Here is a 21,760-nt window from a genome sequence, read left to right as displayed (position 1 = left end):
TTCACTCAGTTCACTCAATTACAAGATTTGCTACCTTCCTGAAGGCCTCTCTGCCCAGGACAGAGCAACCCGCCTACCACCCCAGCCTTGTATCTCACTGCCCACCTCGTGACCACTGATCCTGCCAAGCAGGTGCTTTCAAGGGCGCCCAAACACCCTGCCCACAAGGCCCTCATGCTCCCCAGTCCTCTCTGTCCATTATTCTGTCTCAGATCCAGTTCAAACCCACTTCCTCTGAAAGACCTTTTCTGCTTTTGTGACTATATCAGGCCCTACTCACTGCACCTTCTTAGAATTCCTATGATCTCTTTAGAAGCTTTTTGCAACAATCCCCTTTTTGTTATGTAACACAACTCTTTTCCAAAAAAAGCTTGAATGGAACATTCCGGCTAGAAGGTATGCTCCCTCTGTGGAGGCAGGAATTTCTATCTGTTTTCATTGCTGGGTCCTCAGTGTCTGGAAGAGAGCCTAGCATATAGTAGGCACTCAATAAATATTTGTGGAATGATGAAACCCAAATAACTAAATAGGTAAAAAAAAACAACAACAACAAAAGGGGCCGGCCCAGGGGTGTAGCAGTTAAGTGCGCGCGCTCCGCTGCAGCAGCCCGGGGTTTGCCGGTTCGGATCCCGGGCGTGCACCAACACACCGCTTGTCAAGCCATGCCATGGCGGCGTCCCATATAAAGTAGAGGAAGATGGGCACAGATGTTAGCCCAGGGCCAATCTTCCTCAGCAAAAAGAGGAGGATTGGCATCGGATGTTAGCTCAGGGCTGATCTTCCTCACAAAAACAAAAAAAAAAAACGACAAAAAACCCTGCACTGGTGTGTGTGTGTGTGTGTGTGCACATGTGGATGTGTATGCATGCCTTGGGAATGGCTGGTCCAGAATCTTTTGGCTTAAGCACCACCATCCATTGAGGCATCTCTATTCAAACCTAGGGCTCCATGGAACACCCTGAAATGTTCATCTGTGGCTAACACATTGACAATTCACTGTGAGCTTCTCGTACCGTGTCCCTGAATTTATATTTAAGCCCGTTATTGTTTAAATTTTGATGAGCTCATGTTACCCCACCCAGACCTAGATCCTTGAAGGCAGGGTCTAACTTGGTATCCCTTGAAGACTAGTCCAGCACAAAAAGCCTCTTCTGAGTGACTGTTATGGCCTGGCTCTGGAACTGCTGCAGTGGGCTCATTAGGCTGGCCAGAGACCCAGAAACATAAGCAAATAACTACACAACAAGACGTTAAAGGAGACGTTAAGGAGGTCAACACACAGTGCTATGGGGACGACCTGTCCACAGCAGGTCCTCAATGCTATCTGTTGATATGTCTTGAACAGCCGCTGGAGGCTGCCACCTGGTAAGAAGTCAGCACAAATCACCTGAGACTGGGGTTCTTCGTCTTTCCCATGCTAGCCTGGGTGAGCTCTTGATTTTGAACTACAGACATTTTTAGCTCACTGTTCTGTCACCTCTAGGGGTCACAAGAAAAAAAAAATACAGGATAAAGAAATCCTTCCTTAGCTCAGGGGAAAATACCCTGGGAAGGGGTATTGAGTTCCCTCCTCAAATTTTTAGGCAACTAAACTCTGCAGGAGGGACATCAAAGCAAAGACACACAGGATTCCTGGGGGATGAGCAGCCTCAGCAATTCCTTCTTGTGCCCCCGCAAACGAGGACAGGTAGCAGAGGGGAGGCGGGCCGTGGCAGGGTGCCTTGGGAAGTTGGACCGTGGAGAAGAACGAGAGGTGGCATGGGAGAAACACAGGACGGACAAGCAGCAGATCTGGATCCCAGGTGCCCTTGGGAAGTCTGGGTCTCATTTTCCCTTTGTCCAAAATGACTTGGTTTAGAAGACTCTGAAGATCCCTTCCAGTTCCAACAATCTCAGACTTGGAGTAGCTTCAGCCTCCTAACTCATCAGAAGTGTCTATGACTTGACAACTTATATTGCTCAGGCTGCTGGGCTGAACTTTCAATTGTTTGCAAAATTCAGGACTTTGCCGGACTGCAGAAGGCCCTGGACCTATTTGTCATTTATCATCTGCTGCTGATCATATGAGCCAATAAAACTGCCATGAGATTTTCTTTTTGTTTCCAGCACTTCAAAGCATCTACTTTTTTGGTTAAAACTCCCAGGCCAATTATTACATGAACTCCTATTAAAGTCTGCTTGGCAGCGTTCACTCTGAAATTTTCAAACCTGAACTTTTCCAAAATCCTTGCCCAGACCCCATGCTGAGCCCTTTCTCCTGATAAATGGTTAACTGCTTGCGTGCCTTCTCCTTTTTGAATATAAACATATAAAAGAAAAATAAGTCACTCTTGCACCTCCAATCAACCATTTGACTAAAATCCTTTTATAGCCAGTCCCCTGCCTCACAACATGTTTCAAAACACTGCCTTACTCACAGCACACTAATTCTATTTGATTTTTTCCCCACAAGCCGGTTCTCTCAGTTTTTTTTCTTTTTTATATTAATTATTTTTGCCAATAAAAATTGGCTCCATAGAATTAGATATTAAATTTTGAAGGAAAACAAGATTATGTGCTGGGAAGATACTGATAGAACTTTGGCAAATGGAAAGCAATTACTGTAAATGTCACCTTAACATTTTCGTGTAATAACATACTTCTCTTTGGTCCAAACTGTTAAAAAGTAGTTTTAAAATACAGACTGAAGTCATTAAGTCCCTTCTCTCTGTCTCTCTTGATCTATCTCTCCTCTGGAGAGTTGGGCATTTGTGTGAACGGCAATTCAGGGCTCCGCAGGGTCCCAGCTCTGTGGGGTCCCAGCAGTGCTCTCAGAATACGGGAGCTCAGAGTCAAGGAGGGTGGGGAAGGAGGGCAGGAAGGAGAAGAGTGCAAAGAGTAAAAATACAGCCTCTGCAGACAGACCTGGGTTCAATCCTCGTGCTACGCATCTTACTGGTGGTGAGGCCCTGGCCAGGTTATTCTTAACTATGTAATCTAATTGTTCTCCTTTATAAAATGAGGAAAAGCATATCTTATAGTTTTGCTGGGTGGAGTGCACGAGATAATGCACAGAAGTACTTCGCACAGTGCCCAATAAATATTAGCTATTATAATGACTCCTACCTACAATTATTCATTAGATGAGTTAATTAATACATGTAAAGTACTTAGAACAGCGTCTTCCACAGAAGGAGCCCTTAATAATAATAACAGCTAATGCGTTTACAAAACTTACTACAAGTCAGGCACTGTTCCAAGTGCTTTCTATATATTAACTTATTAAATCTCACCCCAGGGCTGCGAGATAGGCATTACTGCCCCTACTTTTCAAATGAGGAAAGCGAGGCACAGAGAGGTTGAATGACTTGCCCCAAATCCTGCAGTTGGTAAATTTTCATCATCATCCATAACAGTGCAATGTTTTCCAATTGTATTCCTCTGAACATCGAACAAGTACTTGAGGTAGGCGGTGGGAGGAGATTCCCCTTCAATCATTCATTCATTCAACTAAAATTTACTGACTGTCTCTGTTCCACGTCAGTTACTGGGAATAGAGCAGGGAACAAGACGGTAATGTCCTTTCTTTGTGGAGAGTATAAGGCAGTGGATGGGGACAGAAAAGAGAATGCACATATGAGATAATGTCAGATCTTGATAACTGCCCTGAAGCAGGTGATATGATAGTGGCTTCAATAGATCGGATGGTTAGGGGAGGAGTAAGCTTAAAAGCCCGAGGCAGGACCACGCTTAGAGCGTGCAGAGAATACTTGGCCTGGCGGAGTGCCGCGAGCTGGGGGGGAGGGTGAGATGAATGCCAGTGTTTGATCTGTCCTGTATGGGATTTCATTAGATTTAAAAGGTTTGCACAAAGCTGGATCACTGAATAAATAGTTGGAAGAAAGCTGGAATGAAAAAAGATTTGGAAACCACTGATGTTAAGAAAGCTTCGCCATTTTAGGAATAAGGAATCCAGGGTTCTGGCTTTAGCTCTGGCCCTAATTGCTGTGTAACTCGGGGAAAGTCCCTGGGCTTCTCTGGTCCCCACTCCACCCTCACTCCATGAAGGGTAATAGCAACTACATTGGCTACCTCCCAAGAGTGTTTGTAGGTCAACTAAGGGGGGCTTTGGGGAGGTAAGCCCATGGAAGTGCAAGGAACGTGGGCGGATGTGGTCAAGGGGGGTTCCTGTGAGGCGGAGAGAGGGAACAGAGGCAACCTCTGGGCAAGGGTGACCATCCAAATGGGTGTTCCAAAGCTGCCGGAGGGAAGATGCCCTTGGGACAAATGGGACTTGCTCAGTTATATCACTGGCTGGGTAATGCTCTCCTGGACGTAGAAAAACCAGTAAGTATGAAGTCCAGGCTACAGGGAACACCAGAAATCAGGCAGGAGGTGTAAGTGGGTTTTCTGTGAAAGATAAGCTGGGAATTTGGGTCTCAAATTCACGTTATAAAACTATGCCTACACTTGCGAGATAGGAGTGGGGGTAAATTATTAGAATAAATTAGGTAAATGTTCACAATACACTTTTAAAATAATCATATAATTGAGATAGCTTTTGAAAGATTATCTGGGCTTGTGCTCTGCTCCACGTGTGTGTGTGTGTGTGTGTGTGTGTGTGTTGTAGTGTAAGTGAATCTAAGGAAGGCACATAACTCTGAGGCTTCTAATTATTCCCTTTGTTTCAGAGTTGAAAACTCTAAGGCACAGAGAAGTTATTACGGGTGAAGTCAAGGACACTGTAGTTTGAAGACTTCATATAGTAAAATAATATTTAAAAGAGGTCAAACAAGTTTTTTCATGTTACTTTCTGGAGAGATGGGGCAGACCCAAACTTTATCAGTTTGGGTCCTAGAACCACTTAAAACAGCCGTGGACAGGGATGTGATAAGTAATCCAAGTGCGACGTGAGCTGCCTGAGTGTGTCTATCCATTAGGGAGCCTTAAGAGATTACACCAGCGTCTTTCTGACATTTTTTGTGTGCCTTGTCCTCCTGCTCACTATTAAGAGGACAAGAGCTGAGGGCCAAGGTATGTTTTAAAAGCCAAAAGAAGCTACTGATCGTAGTTTAGCTGGTAATATAGGGCTTTTTTTTTTTTTGCTCATGTCTTTTCCTACATGTATGTTCACAGTCTTTAATCAAAGGCTTCCTAAAAACTATTAATAACAAGAATTTTAAAAGGTTGGTACCAGTTCTCCAAGCCACTGCCATCACAGCTCTACTGTATTCAAGGCAGCATCCTAAAGCTGTAAACAACACATTCTTTAAGAGGAAATAGGCAAAGAGAAGAGATCTCAAAATCTCAGTAAAGATTTCAGTGGTATAGCCAACATCTCCCGAAAAGCCAAGTTTCTAGTTTTTCCCACCATGTTTCAATTGGCTGTCATCTTTCAGATACTTTGATCCTTTGTCCAATTCTTCCCACCTTTGCTTTATCAAGAAGTTCCCCAGCCCACTCTCAGCACCCAGCATAAAGCATCAGACCAGAACAGTCCAGACTCTTCCATCACCAGAGTGGATTTAAAGTCCTGGCGAGACTGCCCAGCACTCAGCGGGGAAGTGACTGAAGCCTTTCCTGCTAGGAGGAAGCCGGGGCATTCCTGCTTACCCTGGTAATCTGGATGTTGTTCAGCTGCTGCTGCCAGTGGAGAATCGTCTCCATCCGATACACCCACATGTTAATGTTCCCGACCAGCACAGACTTGCCGACTCTTTGGACCAGTGTACATAAGGACGTGTAGAGGGTCTGGAGCAGTTCCCTTATTAGTCTAATGTTTTGCTGGTCTTCAAGGACTTGAGCGGGGAAGGAAAACGTAATAACAGTTATGATCCTAGATCACTCTATATTTCATATGTAGGTCTTTCTTCTTTTCTGTTCTGCTCGTGTTTATCCCCTTGAGGGATAAGGTTTCAAACTTCTGCACTCGAAGTTACTGGGTAGAGTTTCTATTATCTAGGTCCCTTTTTGTTCTCTTCTCCCTAGTTTTCTACAAAGATTCTTTCTCCTTTGATTGTTCCACCAGCACCAATGGCTCATTTGATCTGAAAGCAGCTTCTTTTGCCCAGCAGTGACATCCCTTTTAGGTGGTCAGTGGTAGGAGCACGGGTCCAGGGGTGAGGAGCTTGGGTTCTAACTGTCTGGCTGACTCTTTGTGTGATTATGGACAAATCACTCGTTCTCATGGGCCTCAGTTTGCCCGTATGTACAATGAGCCAGTTGAGCCAGAGACCTAACGCTCCCTCTAGCTCAAACAGTCAGTGAATTTATTCGGCCTTGTACACAGCTCAATTTCCTAGGAATTTGGAATCCAGAGGCTTGTTAGCCAAGGTCGGGACACGTATCTACACTGAGAAGCCTGAAGGGCTTATGGCAGAGCAAATGTCCCAATGAAAGGACAGGAGGGTGATGGTCTCACCCTTTGTCGTGAGCGTGAGTGGTACTTTTTGCTGAACTGGAATCTGGTACCTGTATAACGAGAGTTATCCATTTCCATCCACTCACATTCCCTTAAATTGAATGACATGTCCACTCTACTGGAAAATCCATCTGCCCAGCCCCATGCCCATAAAAAGGGGTGAGAGAGTGAGAGAGAGCTCACCTTTCAGTACCACTTTTTCCAAAATGTTCATGAAGTTCTTTTGGGCGATGCCACTCAGGGATGTGAGCTGTGACTTTGCTATCAGTTCCAACAGCTGTGGATAAAAATAGAAGTTGCCAGGCTTAGCATACAGAGATATTTTTCTCCTCTAATCTTCACTTTTGAGTCACATGACACGTAGATACAGACTGACGGGGGAGATAAATGGCAGGCAGGGCCACAATGCAATAAAAAGCAGATGCTCAAAGTGAAAGACAAATGTGGGTAATTCAAACCCCAGGAATCAGGCTGAATATACTTGCTGTTTTTCTTTTAAATATAAAGAGTTTGGCTTCAGCCAGGGCTAATTCATTCTACTTGTCCTACTTCAGCAAGTGAAGCTGACGTACTCTGAAGGGCACAAAACCTCCTGTGACCTGTGAATGTTGGACTTCTGCATAATCACTCCCAGGGGGAGTTCTCCTACCCCTACTTGAACTTCTTCCCCACTGGCACCAAACGCTCTCAAGGCACCTAAAAGCTCATGGTCAACAATGATGTGCACTTTCCCAGGAATTCTTATTCAGGTATCTCCTGCTTATGCAGTGTTCAATAAAAATGTCTGTTAATTAGAATCTTTCATTGCACTTAACTTTCTGTAGAAACAGGTCCCTCACAGGAAGAGAACATCTACATCCTCAGGGATGTGGAGTATAGATACATATTTCCACTTAGAGGCTAGGATCCTTGCAGCTCTTAGCCTTACGTTCAAATCTTGATTTGATTGCTTATTAGCTCTGTGACTATGGGCAAGTTACTGAATTTCTTGGTGCCCCAGTTTCTTCATCTGTACTAATAATACTCAGAGGCCCCAAGACTGTTGAGAGCTTCAATGAGGGAACGCACATAAAGGCCTTAGCACAGTGCCCGGCACAAATTAGGTAGAAACTAAAGGTTGGTTGGTTTGTTGAAGGAGTATGTCCTATTCCCACCTCCCCCATTATGGCCAAACAAGAAGAAATAAAGATAACAACTTAAGTTGGTGCATCCTTAGCCCAGTCTTTCTTCCCTTCAGAAGAAAAATTCTTTACAGATGTGGCAAGATTAAAAAAAAAAATCAAAGATTTTAGTGTTGAAAAATGAAATTTGGACTGGAACGGGGTCTTAGAGATCATGTAGTTCAACCCACTTAACAGGTGAGCAAAGTGAGGCTCAAGAGACTAAACTTTACCAATTACCCCACAAGCAGTGAGAGGGCTCAGCAGATCCTTCTCAACACACTTCAGGCTTTCACAGAGTTATCAAACAAAAAGGTTGATATAAAGTGAAAATAATTAATTTCAGCAGAACTCACCAGGCCCCCAAGTAAAACTAACTAGCCTTAGATCTAGTAATGTAAACTAGACTTGAGAATCAAGGCCGCTCTCTCATGTTAAAGCTTAAATCTCTGTTCCTAGGAAACTTTCCAAGGAAGTTTCCATCTCCTGGCCAGGCCCCAGCCCAACTTCACTTCAGGTCAATAAACACTGAGGGTGACACTGTGCTGGGTGCTGGAATCAAGGCTGAAGGAACTAGCAAAGTGACATTCTAAAAACTGGGCTGCAGAGAACTGAAACCTTTGAATCAAAGCCACAGGCAATTCAAAGAACCTCTGCTTCCAAGGCATTTGTTGAAAAATTTTGTCCCCATGGAGCCCCTGAGGAGCCTGTCAAACCACGTACAGACTTTCAATTTCCTGAACATAATTTTACTTTAGGTTAAAACAAAACAAAACAAAACCCTTCTCCTGCCTGGCTTATGTATCTCTCTCACATGCATGGAGTGATGCTGTCATCTGACTGGGAGAAGGTGGCGAGAAAAGGCTGAGGCTGGCTTGTTAAGATTAGTACTGGTGACCCAAGGTTGCAAGTCAGCAGCTGACCAAGTGCCCATTAAGAGAGGCAAGAAGTCAAAACATCAGTTGAGGCCATGTCCATGGGCAGTGACCACACTGGATGCCCTCTGGCTGTCGGTTCAGCTCTGTCACCAACCAGCATATGACAGTCAAGGGAGGAGTGAAAAATGGCACAAAGGGACTGGCCCAACCTTTCATTTATCTCTCTGACCAACAACAAGACTCAGAAGGCCCAGCCAATGGTCTATTAATACCCTGAGCCTCACATGACCAGCCCAAACCAGGATGAAAGAAAACAAAAGCCTTGAGTCGCTCTCAGAAGGGCAGTCTGTGTACTGTGACTCATCATGGGGTGGGAGGTGGGTCAAGGGGGTGGGAGGAGGGCGGGCAGAGCTCTGTCTGAAATCCGTCCAAAGCCCAGATTCCATGTGACTACCAGCTCATAAGTTTTAATCTTGTCTACTAAAAATGCACCAATCACAAGTGCAAGAAAACTCTCAAAGCTATGACTATGCATTTGAGGGAAAACAAAAAGTCCTTTGGTCTGACTGAGATGATCTTTGACTAAGGAGAAGAAATATAGCAGCAAAAATTTGTCAATTGACAGCAGAATGACATGTCAACTATCCTGTGTTTAATCCTATCTCAAGAGAAAGTCCCTCTTTTCACTGTCAGGCAGCTGTGGGGTCAGGGGAAAGAACCCTGGAAGTGGAGGAGACCTGGATTCTCTAGCTGGGTGACCATTACAACTGTCATTCATTTAGCAAGTATTTTCTGAGTGTCCACTCTGTCCTGGCATGGTGGTAGGTGATGCGAATATGACGATAAAGACACATGATCCCTAGACTCATGGAGTTTACTCTCTAGTCTATGGGGTAAGTCATTTAACCTCTCGGAACCCTAGTTTCTTCATTTCCAAAATGGAAATATAAAGACTACCCACTTGACAGGGACCTTATAAGAATTAAATGAGATAAATATGTAAAACCCTACCGTAAATACCAAATACAGGTATTATTATTATAGGGTATTATTTCTTCCCCTTCCAAACCCCAATCTTTTCATGAAGTTTAAAGTTGATATCAAGGATTAACCTTTCTGTAAAACGTTTTCTGTCAAGGACCAGATAGTAAATAGTTTAGCTTTCGTGGGCCATATGGTCCCTGTCGCAACTACTCAACTCAGCAGTTGTATTATAAGAGCAGCTGTAGACAATATGTAAACGGATGGGTGTGGTTGTGTTCCAATAAAACTTTATTTACAAAAACAGGTGGGGGGGCCAGATTTGGCCTTTGGGACATAGTTTGCCAACTTCTGATATATATATCACAGAGTTCAAGAGTGAGGGCTTCAGAACCAAACCGCCTGCCTCAGTTTCCCCATCTGTAAAATATGCATAATAATAGTACCTACTTCAGAGTTGCTGTGAAGATTAAACGTGTTCATAAAGAACTCATAACAGTGCCTGATACCAGAATATACTCAATAAATTATCATCATTAGTTTTTATCATAATACAGAGAATACTACTAGGTAAAATTACTGCCAGGGAGGGCATAGTGAATTTGCAGCGTAATGGGTAAAATAGATAGGGTAAAATTAGCTGGTTTAAAGACCTTTAGAATCCCTGTATTTCAATTTTATGTATTGTCAACCAAATGCTTAAATGCTTTCAAATTTTTATATTCCTGTCATTTTTATTATGTTTATAATATATTTAATAGCTCCAGATCGGTTGATAAAAGTTAATGTTGATACATTTTATGAATTACATATAGTTGCACCTACATGAAATATTTTGTTAACAATAATGGGTGTTTACTACATGACAGTGACTCTGCTAAGCACTTTATGTGTATGATCTTGTTTAACCTTCAATGGCAACCCAATGAGGTGGGTTCTCCATTTGACAAAAGAGGAGACTGTGGCTCAGAGAAGTTAAGTGACTCCCATAAAGATATACCAGCAGTAGTAAGCGATGGAGCCAGGACTCGAGCCCAGATGTCTATGAGAGAACACGTATTTTGATAGCTTAAGGACTTCAGTTCACCAAGGCCAAGGAAATTTGCATCTAGGGCCAAACTTTACTCTAAATAGTAGCAGTATCATGTATTGTTACATTCTGGGAAATAGAGTCTGGAAATTTTATACCAATATTACATTGTGACATGTAATCAGCTTTTAACATTAAGGGAGAAATAATACCCAGAAAGTGTTAATAACACCTCTAGAATGAGGCAATTGCTTTGGGTAAACATTTAGGCTGACTTTTCACATCAGCCTAATTCTACAGGCCCAGACCCAGTAGGCAGTCTTGTGTGGAACTAGTGGTAAAGAGAACAGAATTTATTAATTTTATTTATGTGTTAAGAGCTGTGTGCCTAGGGGAGTAGGACAGTATCTAGCAATTTATTTAGCGAGATGACTTAGCCAACTGGATTCTCTGCCCCTAGCCACAAGAGAAAAAGAAGAAAATGTCTTGTTTGGAAATGGCTGTTTGTTTTGTGCTGGGCAAATTTTAGCCCAGGTGCCAGTAATTTGTGGCTTAAGGAGAGGCAGGAGGGTGAAGGGGGAGGAGGAGGAGGGTTCTCGGCTCCTCCTGAATTCCATGGTATCATTACCGCGTGGGCAGGCTGGGTATCCGGCATGATCTGCAGTGACTCGTTGTGCAGTAACAGGAATGGTTCTGGGCTACTGGAGAAAGGGATGGTGGTCACCATCTGCCGAAACCACATCCTGCCCTTCAGCTTTGGCTCATGCTGGTTTTGGACACAATGAGTACGAGAAAAATCTAGTTGCAAGCAATATCGTATAGCCAGTCTCAGAGTGAATATCAACCACAGTTTGAAGCGGTGTGTGGAAGATGAACGGGCAGAAGGGAGATATCCCCCCCCCCTCACTTTACCCAGAGAAAAAGCAGGATTCTTATCTTCTCTTCCCTACAGTTCATCATAGCATTCATAACTTTTAAAAATACATCTGCTCACGTCACTTCTCTGCTTGAAACCCTCAAATGGTTTCTCTTTGCACTTAGGAAAACATCCAAACTCCTTACCACCACTGGTCCTTGCTTTTCCAGCCTCATTTTGCACAGCGCTTCCCCAACTCATTCTGCTCTAGCCACATGGCTTGCCTTTGGTTCCCTGAACAGGTTCAGCTCATCCCATCTCCTGCCCTTTGCCCTTGCCACATCTTCACATGCTGGCTCCATCCCATCCTTCAGGTCTCAGCTCAAACGTCACCTGCTCAGAGCTCAGAGAGACCTTCCCCGACTATCCTATATGAAAACCTCCCAGTCACCATCTTTATCTTACTATGGTTTCATTGTTCATCATTGTTCCATTTATACCAATCTGAAATGATCTTGTTTACTTACTTGCTGATTGTCTAATTGGGATACGAACCTCAGGATAGCAGGTGTTGTTTTGTTTACCACTCTACCCCAGCCCGGCACAGGGTAGGTGCTCAACAAATATTTGTTGTTTTTTTAATACATTTGTCTTTTAGAATCAAGGAGTGTCATAGCTGAAGGGACCTGGGAAATAGTATACCCAAATTCCTCCTGCTATAGATGAGGAGGCTCATGATGGTCAAATGACACAATCAAGGTCAATGTCGACGGTCTGGACAGTCAGGCTGGTATTCATACGGGGTCTGGTCCCAGACTGATGCCCCAGGACTAAATTACTTATAATGCACACATATCACAAACACTTCCCAGGAGGGCAGCATCTGGGATCTAGAGGGACACTACACAATTGGGGCTTCAGAATCATCAACAAAACAGCAGCTGCCCAGCCTGTTAGTTTGAGACAAAACCACACCGAGGTTAACCATGAGGCTGTTGCTCAACCATACTGTATCTTGCACAGAATGTTAAGAACATAACTTATCCCTAAACTCCTCCACCTCCTATGACAGTGGGCTCTGCAGTTTCAATTATATATCAGATTGGAAAACATGCCACAGAATTATGAAAGGTAGGAAAGAAGCCTCGAGAAGCTTCAAGAAACCCCTGCCATTTCTCAAGAGCTCAATACCCACGCTGGGTGCCCATAGGAAGATTATGTCTTTTGCAATAAACTCTTGGTTACATCAGCCAGTGCCTCTGCCTGTACGGAGTGCCACGTACTTCCAAGACTCGTATTTATTCAATGGATAACACAGATTAAAAACCTGGAAAGTTTTGTCCTGACTTTGAGCTTGAACACTGACAGGTTGGAAGAGGGAAAGTTTCAGCTACATTAATAATCTTCAGGCACGTCAAGATTGGGTAAATATTATTTGCAAGTGAAACATCTCTCTAACTGAAGGCGTTAAAATCCTAAGAAGGAGGGCCAAGTTTATACAAATTAATTGTATTCTCAGCCGAGAGAAACTTGCCTCTCTGTCTTCCATCCATCCCAGATTTTTCTGAACTTGCAATGGCGTCTTACTCCCTGTTGCATCAGTTTGTTTGACTCAAGGATCCTGCTTACATTGGGTTCCAGTACTCCTCATCTCTACCCTACGATTCTATGAGGTTAGATGTCACGTTGCCCTTGGCCCTTGCTTCCATTCTTTTCCCATCACTCCCCTTCGCTTTCATTCTTCCCCATCTCCAGGTTTCTGCTCACGCCCTTTGTCCCTGCAAAGCCTTCCATCTGCCTCTCCACCTCACCAAATCCTCACCTCTTTCAAGAAAGGAGAATCACAGGTTCTACCCTCTTTCAAGAAGCTGTCTCCGGCACTCCTTCCTCCATTCTCCCGGACACGACCAAACTCAATTTGCTGCTTCAGTAGTGGTACCTTGTCCCCCAGAATAGCTCAGAAGCTCCTGACAAGCAGGGACCAGGTCTTACACGATTCTCAAGTGGCTATGGCAATGCTAGGTATATGGTATGGACTGAATACAGAAGTACTGGTTTGGGGATTTGACAGCATTCACCTGAAGCAATTAGTGATGTACGGAGACCTAGCAGAGGATGCTGTCAACTTCATGCCATTGGAGAGATCCTCCTTTGGTGGAATCGAAGGGTCTTCAGATCCTAGCTCACAAATACTTAAAATAAACCTCTGTCCCATCCTCAACCAGAGCAACTCAGGGCTTACCAGGTACCAGGCACTGTTCAAAAGCATTTCATCTGTTTAAATTCAGTTTAATTCTCACAGCAACAGGATGGGGTAGATACCATTATTAGTACCTTTTATAGGTATATGATTTACAAATGAATTTATGAATATACATAAATCAAGAGTCTATGCTGAAATTATTTATTTACTGTTAGGAGTTCACGGTCAAAAACACCCCTGGTTCTGGTCTCTCAGCCATCCCCGTTTCCTCAGGTGCCCCCACTTCTGTGGGAAGCCTCCTCTTTCTGCAAGTGCCCCGTTACTTCTGTGCTTATGTGGGCAACCCCCACTTCTGTGGGCACCCTGCTTGGCAGGATCTGCTTGCCCGAATGCTTGTCATGACTGAGAAGGCAGGTATTCCAACAGATGCAGACTTTCTCCTATAAAATCCCTAGCAGCCTGATCAGCATCCTCAGAAGGACCCACGCTGTGCCCTCGCTGTTAATGCCCCCCAGTGGATTCTCACAATTCCCAACCATTTCTGAGAGTCATTTTCAAACGGGCTCACGGCTGTTTTTTTTTTTTTTTTTTTTTTTGCTGAGGAAGATTAGCCCTGAGCTAACATCCATTGCCAATCCTCCTCTTTTTGCTGAGGAAGAGTGGCCCTGGGCTAACATCTGTGCCCATCTTCCTCTACTTTATGTGTGGGATGCTGCCACAGCAGGTAGCATAGGTCCGCGCCTGGGATCTGAACCTGCGAACCCCAGGCCACCGAAGTTGAGCGCGTGCAGTTAACCGCTGTGCCACTGGGCCGGCCCCCCACAGCTTTGCTTTTTTGACTCTGTTGCTGTTGAGGTGGCTGGCCTCCTTCCCTCCAACCCAGCTTCTCAGTCCCAATGGAAAAAGATACCGCCAGTTTTTAGACCCAGGTGGCAGAGGCTGCCGTCCAGCAGAGGAAGGCCACAGAGTGTGTGCAGCGCCAAATGAATCCAAGGTCACTGCGGCAGAGGGACCCAGTGAGGAGGCGAGGCCGCTCATACACACCACGACCCACCAGAGGCTTGGCAAGAGCACGCCCTTAATTTAAGGCATTGGGTTTGAATTTGAGTCATGGTGCCACATTTCAGCCTTTCTTTTGCCAAACCGCCAGTCAACTTAAACGAAAACACGTTTTTGGAAAAGACTTTTAGGGTGGTAGGAATGCATAACTTGCTGGAAACGTTCAAATGGACTTAGGGTGGTGATGCAGGGAAAAAAAAAAGAATGTGCATTGGTTTAGGTTGTGACGTTCTTCTCTGCTGCAGGGGGACAGAGAGAGGGGGGTGGCAAGCTTTCATTTGTCCTTCCTGAACTGCTAGCACATACGGGTCAGTTCATTCCAGTCAGGAAACTGCTACTCAAAGTTCTCCAGGACCTTCCTGGTCTGAAGATGGCACCTACAGTTACCACATATTTGGCCACATTCTCATCCCATAGAGAAAGCTGGGAGGACCAGACCAAATGTCATCCCGGCATGAAAGAATTAGAGCCCTCTGCTGTGCATATGCCTCAGTGTGTCTTGTTCAAAACCTCAGGATGCAAAATATAACATTTGGGATCCCAAGTAGTTTCTGAGATGGTTCGCAAACGTGAAAACACACTGGGATGACCTGGTGGATAACTTTAAGTAGAAATGCCTGGGTGCCACCTTCAGCTAATTAAATCAGACACTCTAGAGGTGGGCTTCTGTAGAAGAACAAGCTTTGCAGGTGATTCTAATGTGCAGCCAGGGTTGAGAACCACTGGGCCACCGAAGGCTCAATTCAGAGAGCTGCGAGTTGGCGTGTGGTTTCTGAAACCCTCTCCCGGTTCACTGGAGACCCACTTTCTCCACTGGCCTCTCTGTGCCCTGGGTGAGTTAGTCCGCACTCACCTCCTTGCGGTTACCAAGTTCCAACCCCACCACCGGCCCAGCCCCTGGAATCCTTGCCAGCTCCCCAGGGGAATTTCCAAAATGTGTTGGTCTTGAGGCATGGTGTAAACCAATTTTTTTAATGGCCTTTCCTAACTGGGTAAGTTGCTGCTTCTAAAGATTTTAAATCGTCTTTGAAACCGCAGTTAAAATTGTATTTAAGCCATTGGGGGTGTGTAGAGAAGTGGGTAGAGACAATGAGTGTAGCCTGAAGCCAATTAAAATAAGGTACGAATGCTATATGAAAACCTCTCCAGTTTATATTTAAAATTTTTGTTCCAAAAATTCCACAAAATTTTCATACATATTGAGAAAAATTTTGAGATGACAGTATTGGCCATCTCTTTTATTTTCTCTGCATGTCTCTTTTTCTGAAGATGACAGCCAGCATGAAAACGAGACATTTTTTAAAAATGTACTTTGGCTTTAAAGAGATTAAAAAAAATTTTTTTTAAAGGCCTTCGAAGTTGGTTGAGTTTCTTACTGGAGCTAAGGAATCACTGTAGTGTTAAGAAACGATTAGGTCGCAGTAGTAAGATGGGGCTAACATATTGGCAAGCCACACTGCAAAGTTGGTTTAAGGATAAGAAGACTATATGAGACGTGTATTGAGTTCCTTAGAAGAAAACCCTCAAAACACAGTGCCTATCATTAAAATGTTTTAAGCTCTTTATAAAAATAACATATTATTTCTCAAATTACAGAGGACTCTAACAGTGAAGGGGAAAAAAAGATTGTTCTTTCCAAAATAGAAATATTTTTCCACTATTTCTGAACCTAACAACTTTGAAAGCATCCAGTAGTTTCTCTAACTCAAAGATTACTTAGAAGTGCTCACGATCTTTTTCACAATTAGATACTATCAGACAAGTTCGCTGTGCTGAGTCTGAATCAGGTGCAAGATTCCTCCGTTAATTATTTTTTTTAAAGTAGAAAAACATTTTTTATCAACTACATTGAAAAGGCATTTTAGAAAGAATCAACCATAATTTTGGTACATGGGTGATAATGAATATTAGCAGCTGACTTTGAATAATAGCTTCTGGTCTGCAGAGTATTTCCTTGTTTCCAATATGTTACGAGTTTCGCGGCTACTCTATGAAGTCGAGGTTGTTCTAAGTTCTTCTCACAGAGGGGAAACTGAGTAGTGGAGCTGGGATCTGACCTCAGCCCATTTTCCTTTCAATCCTCTGCTTATATAGAACTTAGTGTAGCAGTTACGAGCGTGGACTCTTAAAACTGCCCAGCTTTCAAATCTTGATTTCGTTGCTTACATAGCTTTGTGACCTTGGACAAGTCATTTTCCCTTGCTGTACCTCCATTTGTTTAAACAGAGATAATAAAAGTACCTACACTTCAGAGGATTGTTGAAAGGATAAAAGGTGATAATGCACATAATTGCATGAAATAGATTTTCGCTATTATGATCTTTGTTCCTGTGCTTTAATTTATTTATTGTGAAAGGAAAAACAGGTAAGGAAGTAGAACCATCTAAAAACTGACCGTTTTGCTGATCACTTTGGAATCAAGACATTAGATCTGAGTGTCTTCCTTTCACATCTAGAAGATGGAAACTATTCATATTCTTAGCAACAGAGTTTCCAGACCTTCCTGGGCCTGTCTCCAACCAGCCTGGATTGGGTTGCAGGTCGCAGTGACCTCCCTGAAGTGGCAGAGTCACACTGAGTGACATGAGCATTTCATCAAGGTCTCTTATTTTCCTCCCTTTTGCATTGGAATAAGGGTTCAGCTGAAGAGTGGACAGATCTGCTCATGTGGTCACGAGCTCAGCTCAGAGCTTCTAACCTACAAGGAGGCCTGGGTTTTTTTTCAGGTCACTTGGGATGGCAGCCCTGCATCTGCCCAGATGACAGGTGAACAATCCAGCCCTCAAGGGGGCCTGAATGTCATCGCTCTGGCTGAGCCTTTGCAATCATCTGACTCAATGACACGGCACCGACAAGCACAACAACCCAGGAAGAAGAAAATAAAAACCCAACCAACCCACACCCACGGGAGGTAAATTCCCTCCTACTTCTGAGCTTAAAACCCGAACAGCTGCTACCTCCCAGGTTGAATCACTGACAAAAAGCACAAGGGAGCTTAGGGGGAAGAGGGACAACAATAAACCAATTAAAAAGAATCACTGACTTGCAGGTCATGGTTTGACTTATTTGCTTTACCACCTTCATCATTAATGTTTTGCTAAAGCTCATTAAAAAAAATTTTTTTTCCAACCTAGGGTTTAAAACGCAAGACAACTGACCCAAAGAGGTATTTTGAAGATTTAGGTGAACACAGGACTGAATATTGTTATCACATGGGGGTGGGAGAAAGAAGCACTCAGGAGCTTTGAACTCATCCAGTTTTGTGGTCTAAACCAGGAATGCCTTGGGGTCACCTAGAGTCAACCAAAGCAGGACAACGAGGGACAGTGAGAACAATCAGAGCTGCAGAAGGCTTTAAAACAAGCCTTTTTTTTACTAATTTAAAACTTGAAAACAAGTCTGCTTTAAAAATGGCTTACTGTTGGATTTTCTTTTGCTCATGTTGCTGCGAGAGCCTGCGCTGCCTGCAATGTGTTCCCATTGACCCACGAGGGCTAGGAGTGGCTCCCTTGAAGTATCCTGGCAGTCCCTGTCTGTTGGAGCCAATCTCAAGGACACCCTAATGGGATCCACATACGAACCTGAAGTACCTCAGGGGAGGGGGGACTGAGGAGTCCATTTTCTGCTTTCCTCAAAATTCCCAGAATCCCAAAAAGTTATCTTTTGAGGGAAACTACTTCAAGACAACCCCAGACGACAAATCAACGTGAGAGTCTGGACAATCTACAGAGACTCACCCGTACGACGTAGTTAAATCTTCTGGAATCCAGAATGGCAGTTGAGAAGTCTAGCCTGTTGAAAGCTTCCCCCAACGTACAATATCCATGGCGCTGAACATGAAAATAGGGGGTGCAGAGGTCATTCTCCAGAACAATCCGCCTGGACTCTACTGACAAGCTCGATGCCTGTCTTAGGTAACCTATAGGTATTTGCATCTTTCCTGTGTCATGAAAAGCTCTTTCTGGGAACCCCCTGTGAGCCACAAAGATGGGTAGTGCAGCCGGCAGCAGCCTTAGCCAGTGACTCACACGTTAAACACCCTCTTTGTGACTTGTACCATTTGGGCCCTTGTTCTCCGCACGCACTAGAATGGGAAAATCATAAGTAGTTGCTTATCAGGGAAAGGTTGGGAGCTGGATATACGATGTGTGAGATGATGGTGACTGGCACTGTAACATACTCCTAGGAGGAGAATTAGAGCCACTGTGTCAACTCTGTCTGCCACCGTGCTTCACATCTCCAGTGCTTTTCTTATTGTGATAATCAGAAGCATTTTTAAGGCTTCATGAGGAAGAAAAGAAGTTTTGATCTTTTATCTATGACACACCAGAAACTGGGAGCAGAGGGCCCTGACTCCTAGCCCAGCTCTGCTCTGAGTATCAGGTGGTCTTGGGTGTATCACTCACCCTCTCAGGGCCTCAAATGACAGAGGGAACTAGATGTTTGCCAAGGTCCCCGACAGTGATAGAAATTCTGTCATACTACCTTGCATCCTAGTTATCTGAGCACATGCCTGTGCAGAGAGAAAATGTACATGAAAGGGTGTTATAACGTGCCTTACAGATGCAGTTATTACAATGTCTTGTCCCCTTCTACATCGAGCTCGGTGCCTCACACTGAATGGGCATGAAAACTTCTGCTATATTGAGCAATCAGCTCTTCAAGGGCTAAAACTTAACTGAAGTCTGAAGAGATGTTAGAACACAAGGGAGGGGCTGTTCTGAGGGAAAGGCCACAGCCTTATAATAATACATTTGAGATGCGTATATTAATCTTTATGAAGCACTTTTACATACATTATCTCACTGAATGATTGGGGAGCCCACCTAGTGACTTTTGCTCCTCTCTCTCTCTCTCTCTGTTGCTCCAAATTCTGATGGTGGCTAGGCAGTGGGCTGCTACCCACCACCACACCCAAGAAGATGGTCATGATGTGAAGTAACATTGTTGCCCGATTTCCCCTCTCTCCTATCCCGGGAGGCATACAGCTAAGCTTACTCTTTCGTAAACAGAAGGATGCTCACCTCTTTAGTGCTTCCTTTGTGAACATAGATCCATTTTTCTTGGTGGAAATCTACAGGGACAAAAAAACACAGCTTTAAAATTTCTAACACGCCCAACATTTTAAACTTGTTTCTTTTTCATCTATTCCAAAGTGTAAAAAGTTTTGAGAAAAAAAATACAGAGACTCTATCGACAATCTAAGAGGATGTAAATGACTAATTTCTGCAGTGTATAAATACTGGAGAGATAATTTACTTTGTCTGAAGCACTCCAAATCTTTGATAGTGAGATTTAGAACACCAAAGCTTTAAAATGAAAAAAAATCTAATACTGAAGTACAAGTTTGTTTTAAATGCCAAGCCTACAACTTATACAAGGCCATAAAAAGTAGAAATGAAACAGATAACATGAGAAAACCATGTAGTAAAATGGATTAAACTAAAAATCTGTAATCCCTGCTTATTCATAGAACTTTATACTCTTACGTACAGCATCTAGAAATGTTAATAGTATTTATACAAGGAAAGAGGGAGAAACAAATCTATTTTCAAAGCTTCAAAACACAGTTCAAAATAAAAGCACACACAGGAACTGATTCAGCTGACCATATCACTGTATAACAACTAAATTAACGATGTCAAATCTAAGTGACAAGCAGGGGAAAAAAAACAACCCAACTAGCAACTGACTTATAAACAAGTCTATAAAGAACACATTAATCCCGCTCGTAAAATGCACAGCCAGGTTTCTGGGTGCAAAGATCCCAGTAACCTCTGTCAATGACACAGTAAACATTAAAGCAGATATCTAACATTTGAGGTGTGATTTTTTTTTTTCAAAGAACCAATCATAATGATCTTCAAACCGCTTTTGTCTTAAGTTTAAAACAAACAGCTTACATTGAGTTTTGGTTTTGCTATTCAGCATGTCCTTCTTTCTCTTCTTGGCTGCAACATCATAATTCAGGCTGTTGAAAAGATTCTCCTTATTGTATACTTCCTTGTTACAGTAACTAGGAGCAACAGAAGACAAGAGGGATGAGCTGTAACAGCTATACTTTAATGTGAGCTGTTTCTATAAATAACTTCCTGGGTTATAAAACACAAACATACATGCTCCTCAAACAACACAATAAAATAATCACTCAAAAGGAGTCTCTACAGGCACAGACTTTCCTCTTGTAGGATGAAGCATTGTCACATCTGGGTGGAAGGCAGGGATGGGGGCTTCTACTTCTTTTGAATTCCCCAACAGTGCCTGCATTGTGTCGCACACACAGCCCTGCACTCTTTAAGCACAATGCAGGGTACTACAATATTACTCTAAGCAAAAATGATGAATGCAGGGGGAGGGAGAGGGACCAGTAATCGTAGTGGCATCATTGTAATAGACAAGGCCTTCATTTTGCAAAAGCATCCAGCCCAAGCCACTTTTAAATCAACAGCTTTATGGAGATATAATTCACACACCATACGATTCACCGATTTAAAGTGTACTCAAGCTTATTTTAACCAGCACGCTCCTATCATATCTTTAAAACATTTACAAAAATCTGACTTACAAACTCCATTTCTAGGAGATGGTTAGTGTATGGTGTTAGTTGTTTAGATTTCACATAATTCTTGGACTAACACCAGGCATCATGGTGCGAGGTGAAGACCTTGGGTCCTAAATGAAACAAGCTGAATTCAAAATTAATAAATTTACAAGGGCTGAAAAGACAGAACTGCCCAATCCATAGGTGACTAAAGCACGTACAGGTTCAATTTGGGTCAGGGCTTATTTCCCTCAGTAGGCTGAGCTATCATTTAGGGGGCCGACGGAGTTCTACTCTATTATACAATGTAACTTCAGAGTAAATCTCTGAAGAGTTTCTACAGAAGGTATGCAGGTGAAATACTGAGGTACGATGAGAAGCGAGGTTCCCTGCCCTCCCAACCCCCATGGGGCATGTATGCACAAGGCAGGATTTATAATGCCACCTAGTAAAACATAAACTAGGGGGCTTTTCTTATACCACCAATATATTAGAGTCTTTTCATTTTCTGAGTTCCTCTGCTGAATTTAAAATGTGATTTGATTTATATCTTTTTTGGACATACATCTGTTGGGTAAAATGAGCTACACCTGCACGTCTCCATTCCATGGACATTAGGTAAATGGTAAAAGAGAAAAGAAGGTTTGAAATA

The 21,760-nt window shown here is 43.4% G+C and overlaps 1 protein-coding gene across 1 annotated transcript in view; it reads right to left on the bottom strand.

Annotated features, from left to right (window-relative positions):
* The window catches only part of FBXO32 (F-box protein 32), a 32,836-nt gene that overhangs the window by 5,766 nt on the left and 5,310 nt on the right, over nucleotides 1-21,760 (bottom strand). The window contains exons 2-6 of the mRNA XM_004431092.3: nucleotides 20,471-20,583; nucleotides 19,592-19,641; nucleotides 18,305-18,397; nucleotides 6,584-6,677; nucleotides 5,593-5,777 (exon numbers count right to left, since the gene is read on the bottom strand). Coding sequence (XP_004431149.1) covers nucleotides 5,593-5,777; nucleotides 6,584-6,677; nucleotides 18,305-18,397; nucleotides 19,592-19,641; nucleotides 20,471-20,583 — 535 coding nt within the window. The remainder of the gene's footprint in view (nucleotides 1-5,592; nucleotides 5,778-6,583; nucleotides 6,678-18,304; nucleotides 18,398-19,591; nucleotides 19,642-20,470; nucleotides 20,584-21,760) is intronic.

The sequence above is a fragment of the Ceratotherium simum genome, chromosome 23 (assembly GCF_057802395.1).
Source record: "Ceratotherium simum simum isolate JZ-2026a chromosome 23, ASM5780239v1, whole genome shotgun sequence".
Classification (NCBI taxonomy): domain Eukaryota; kingdom Metazoa; phylum Chordata; class Mammalia; order Perissodactyla; family Rhinocerotidae; genus Ceratotherium; species Ceratotherium simum.
The sequence above is the reverse complement of the archived record's forward strand: the minus strand, read 5'-3'. Positions and strand labels throughout refer to the sequence as shown.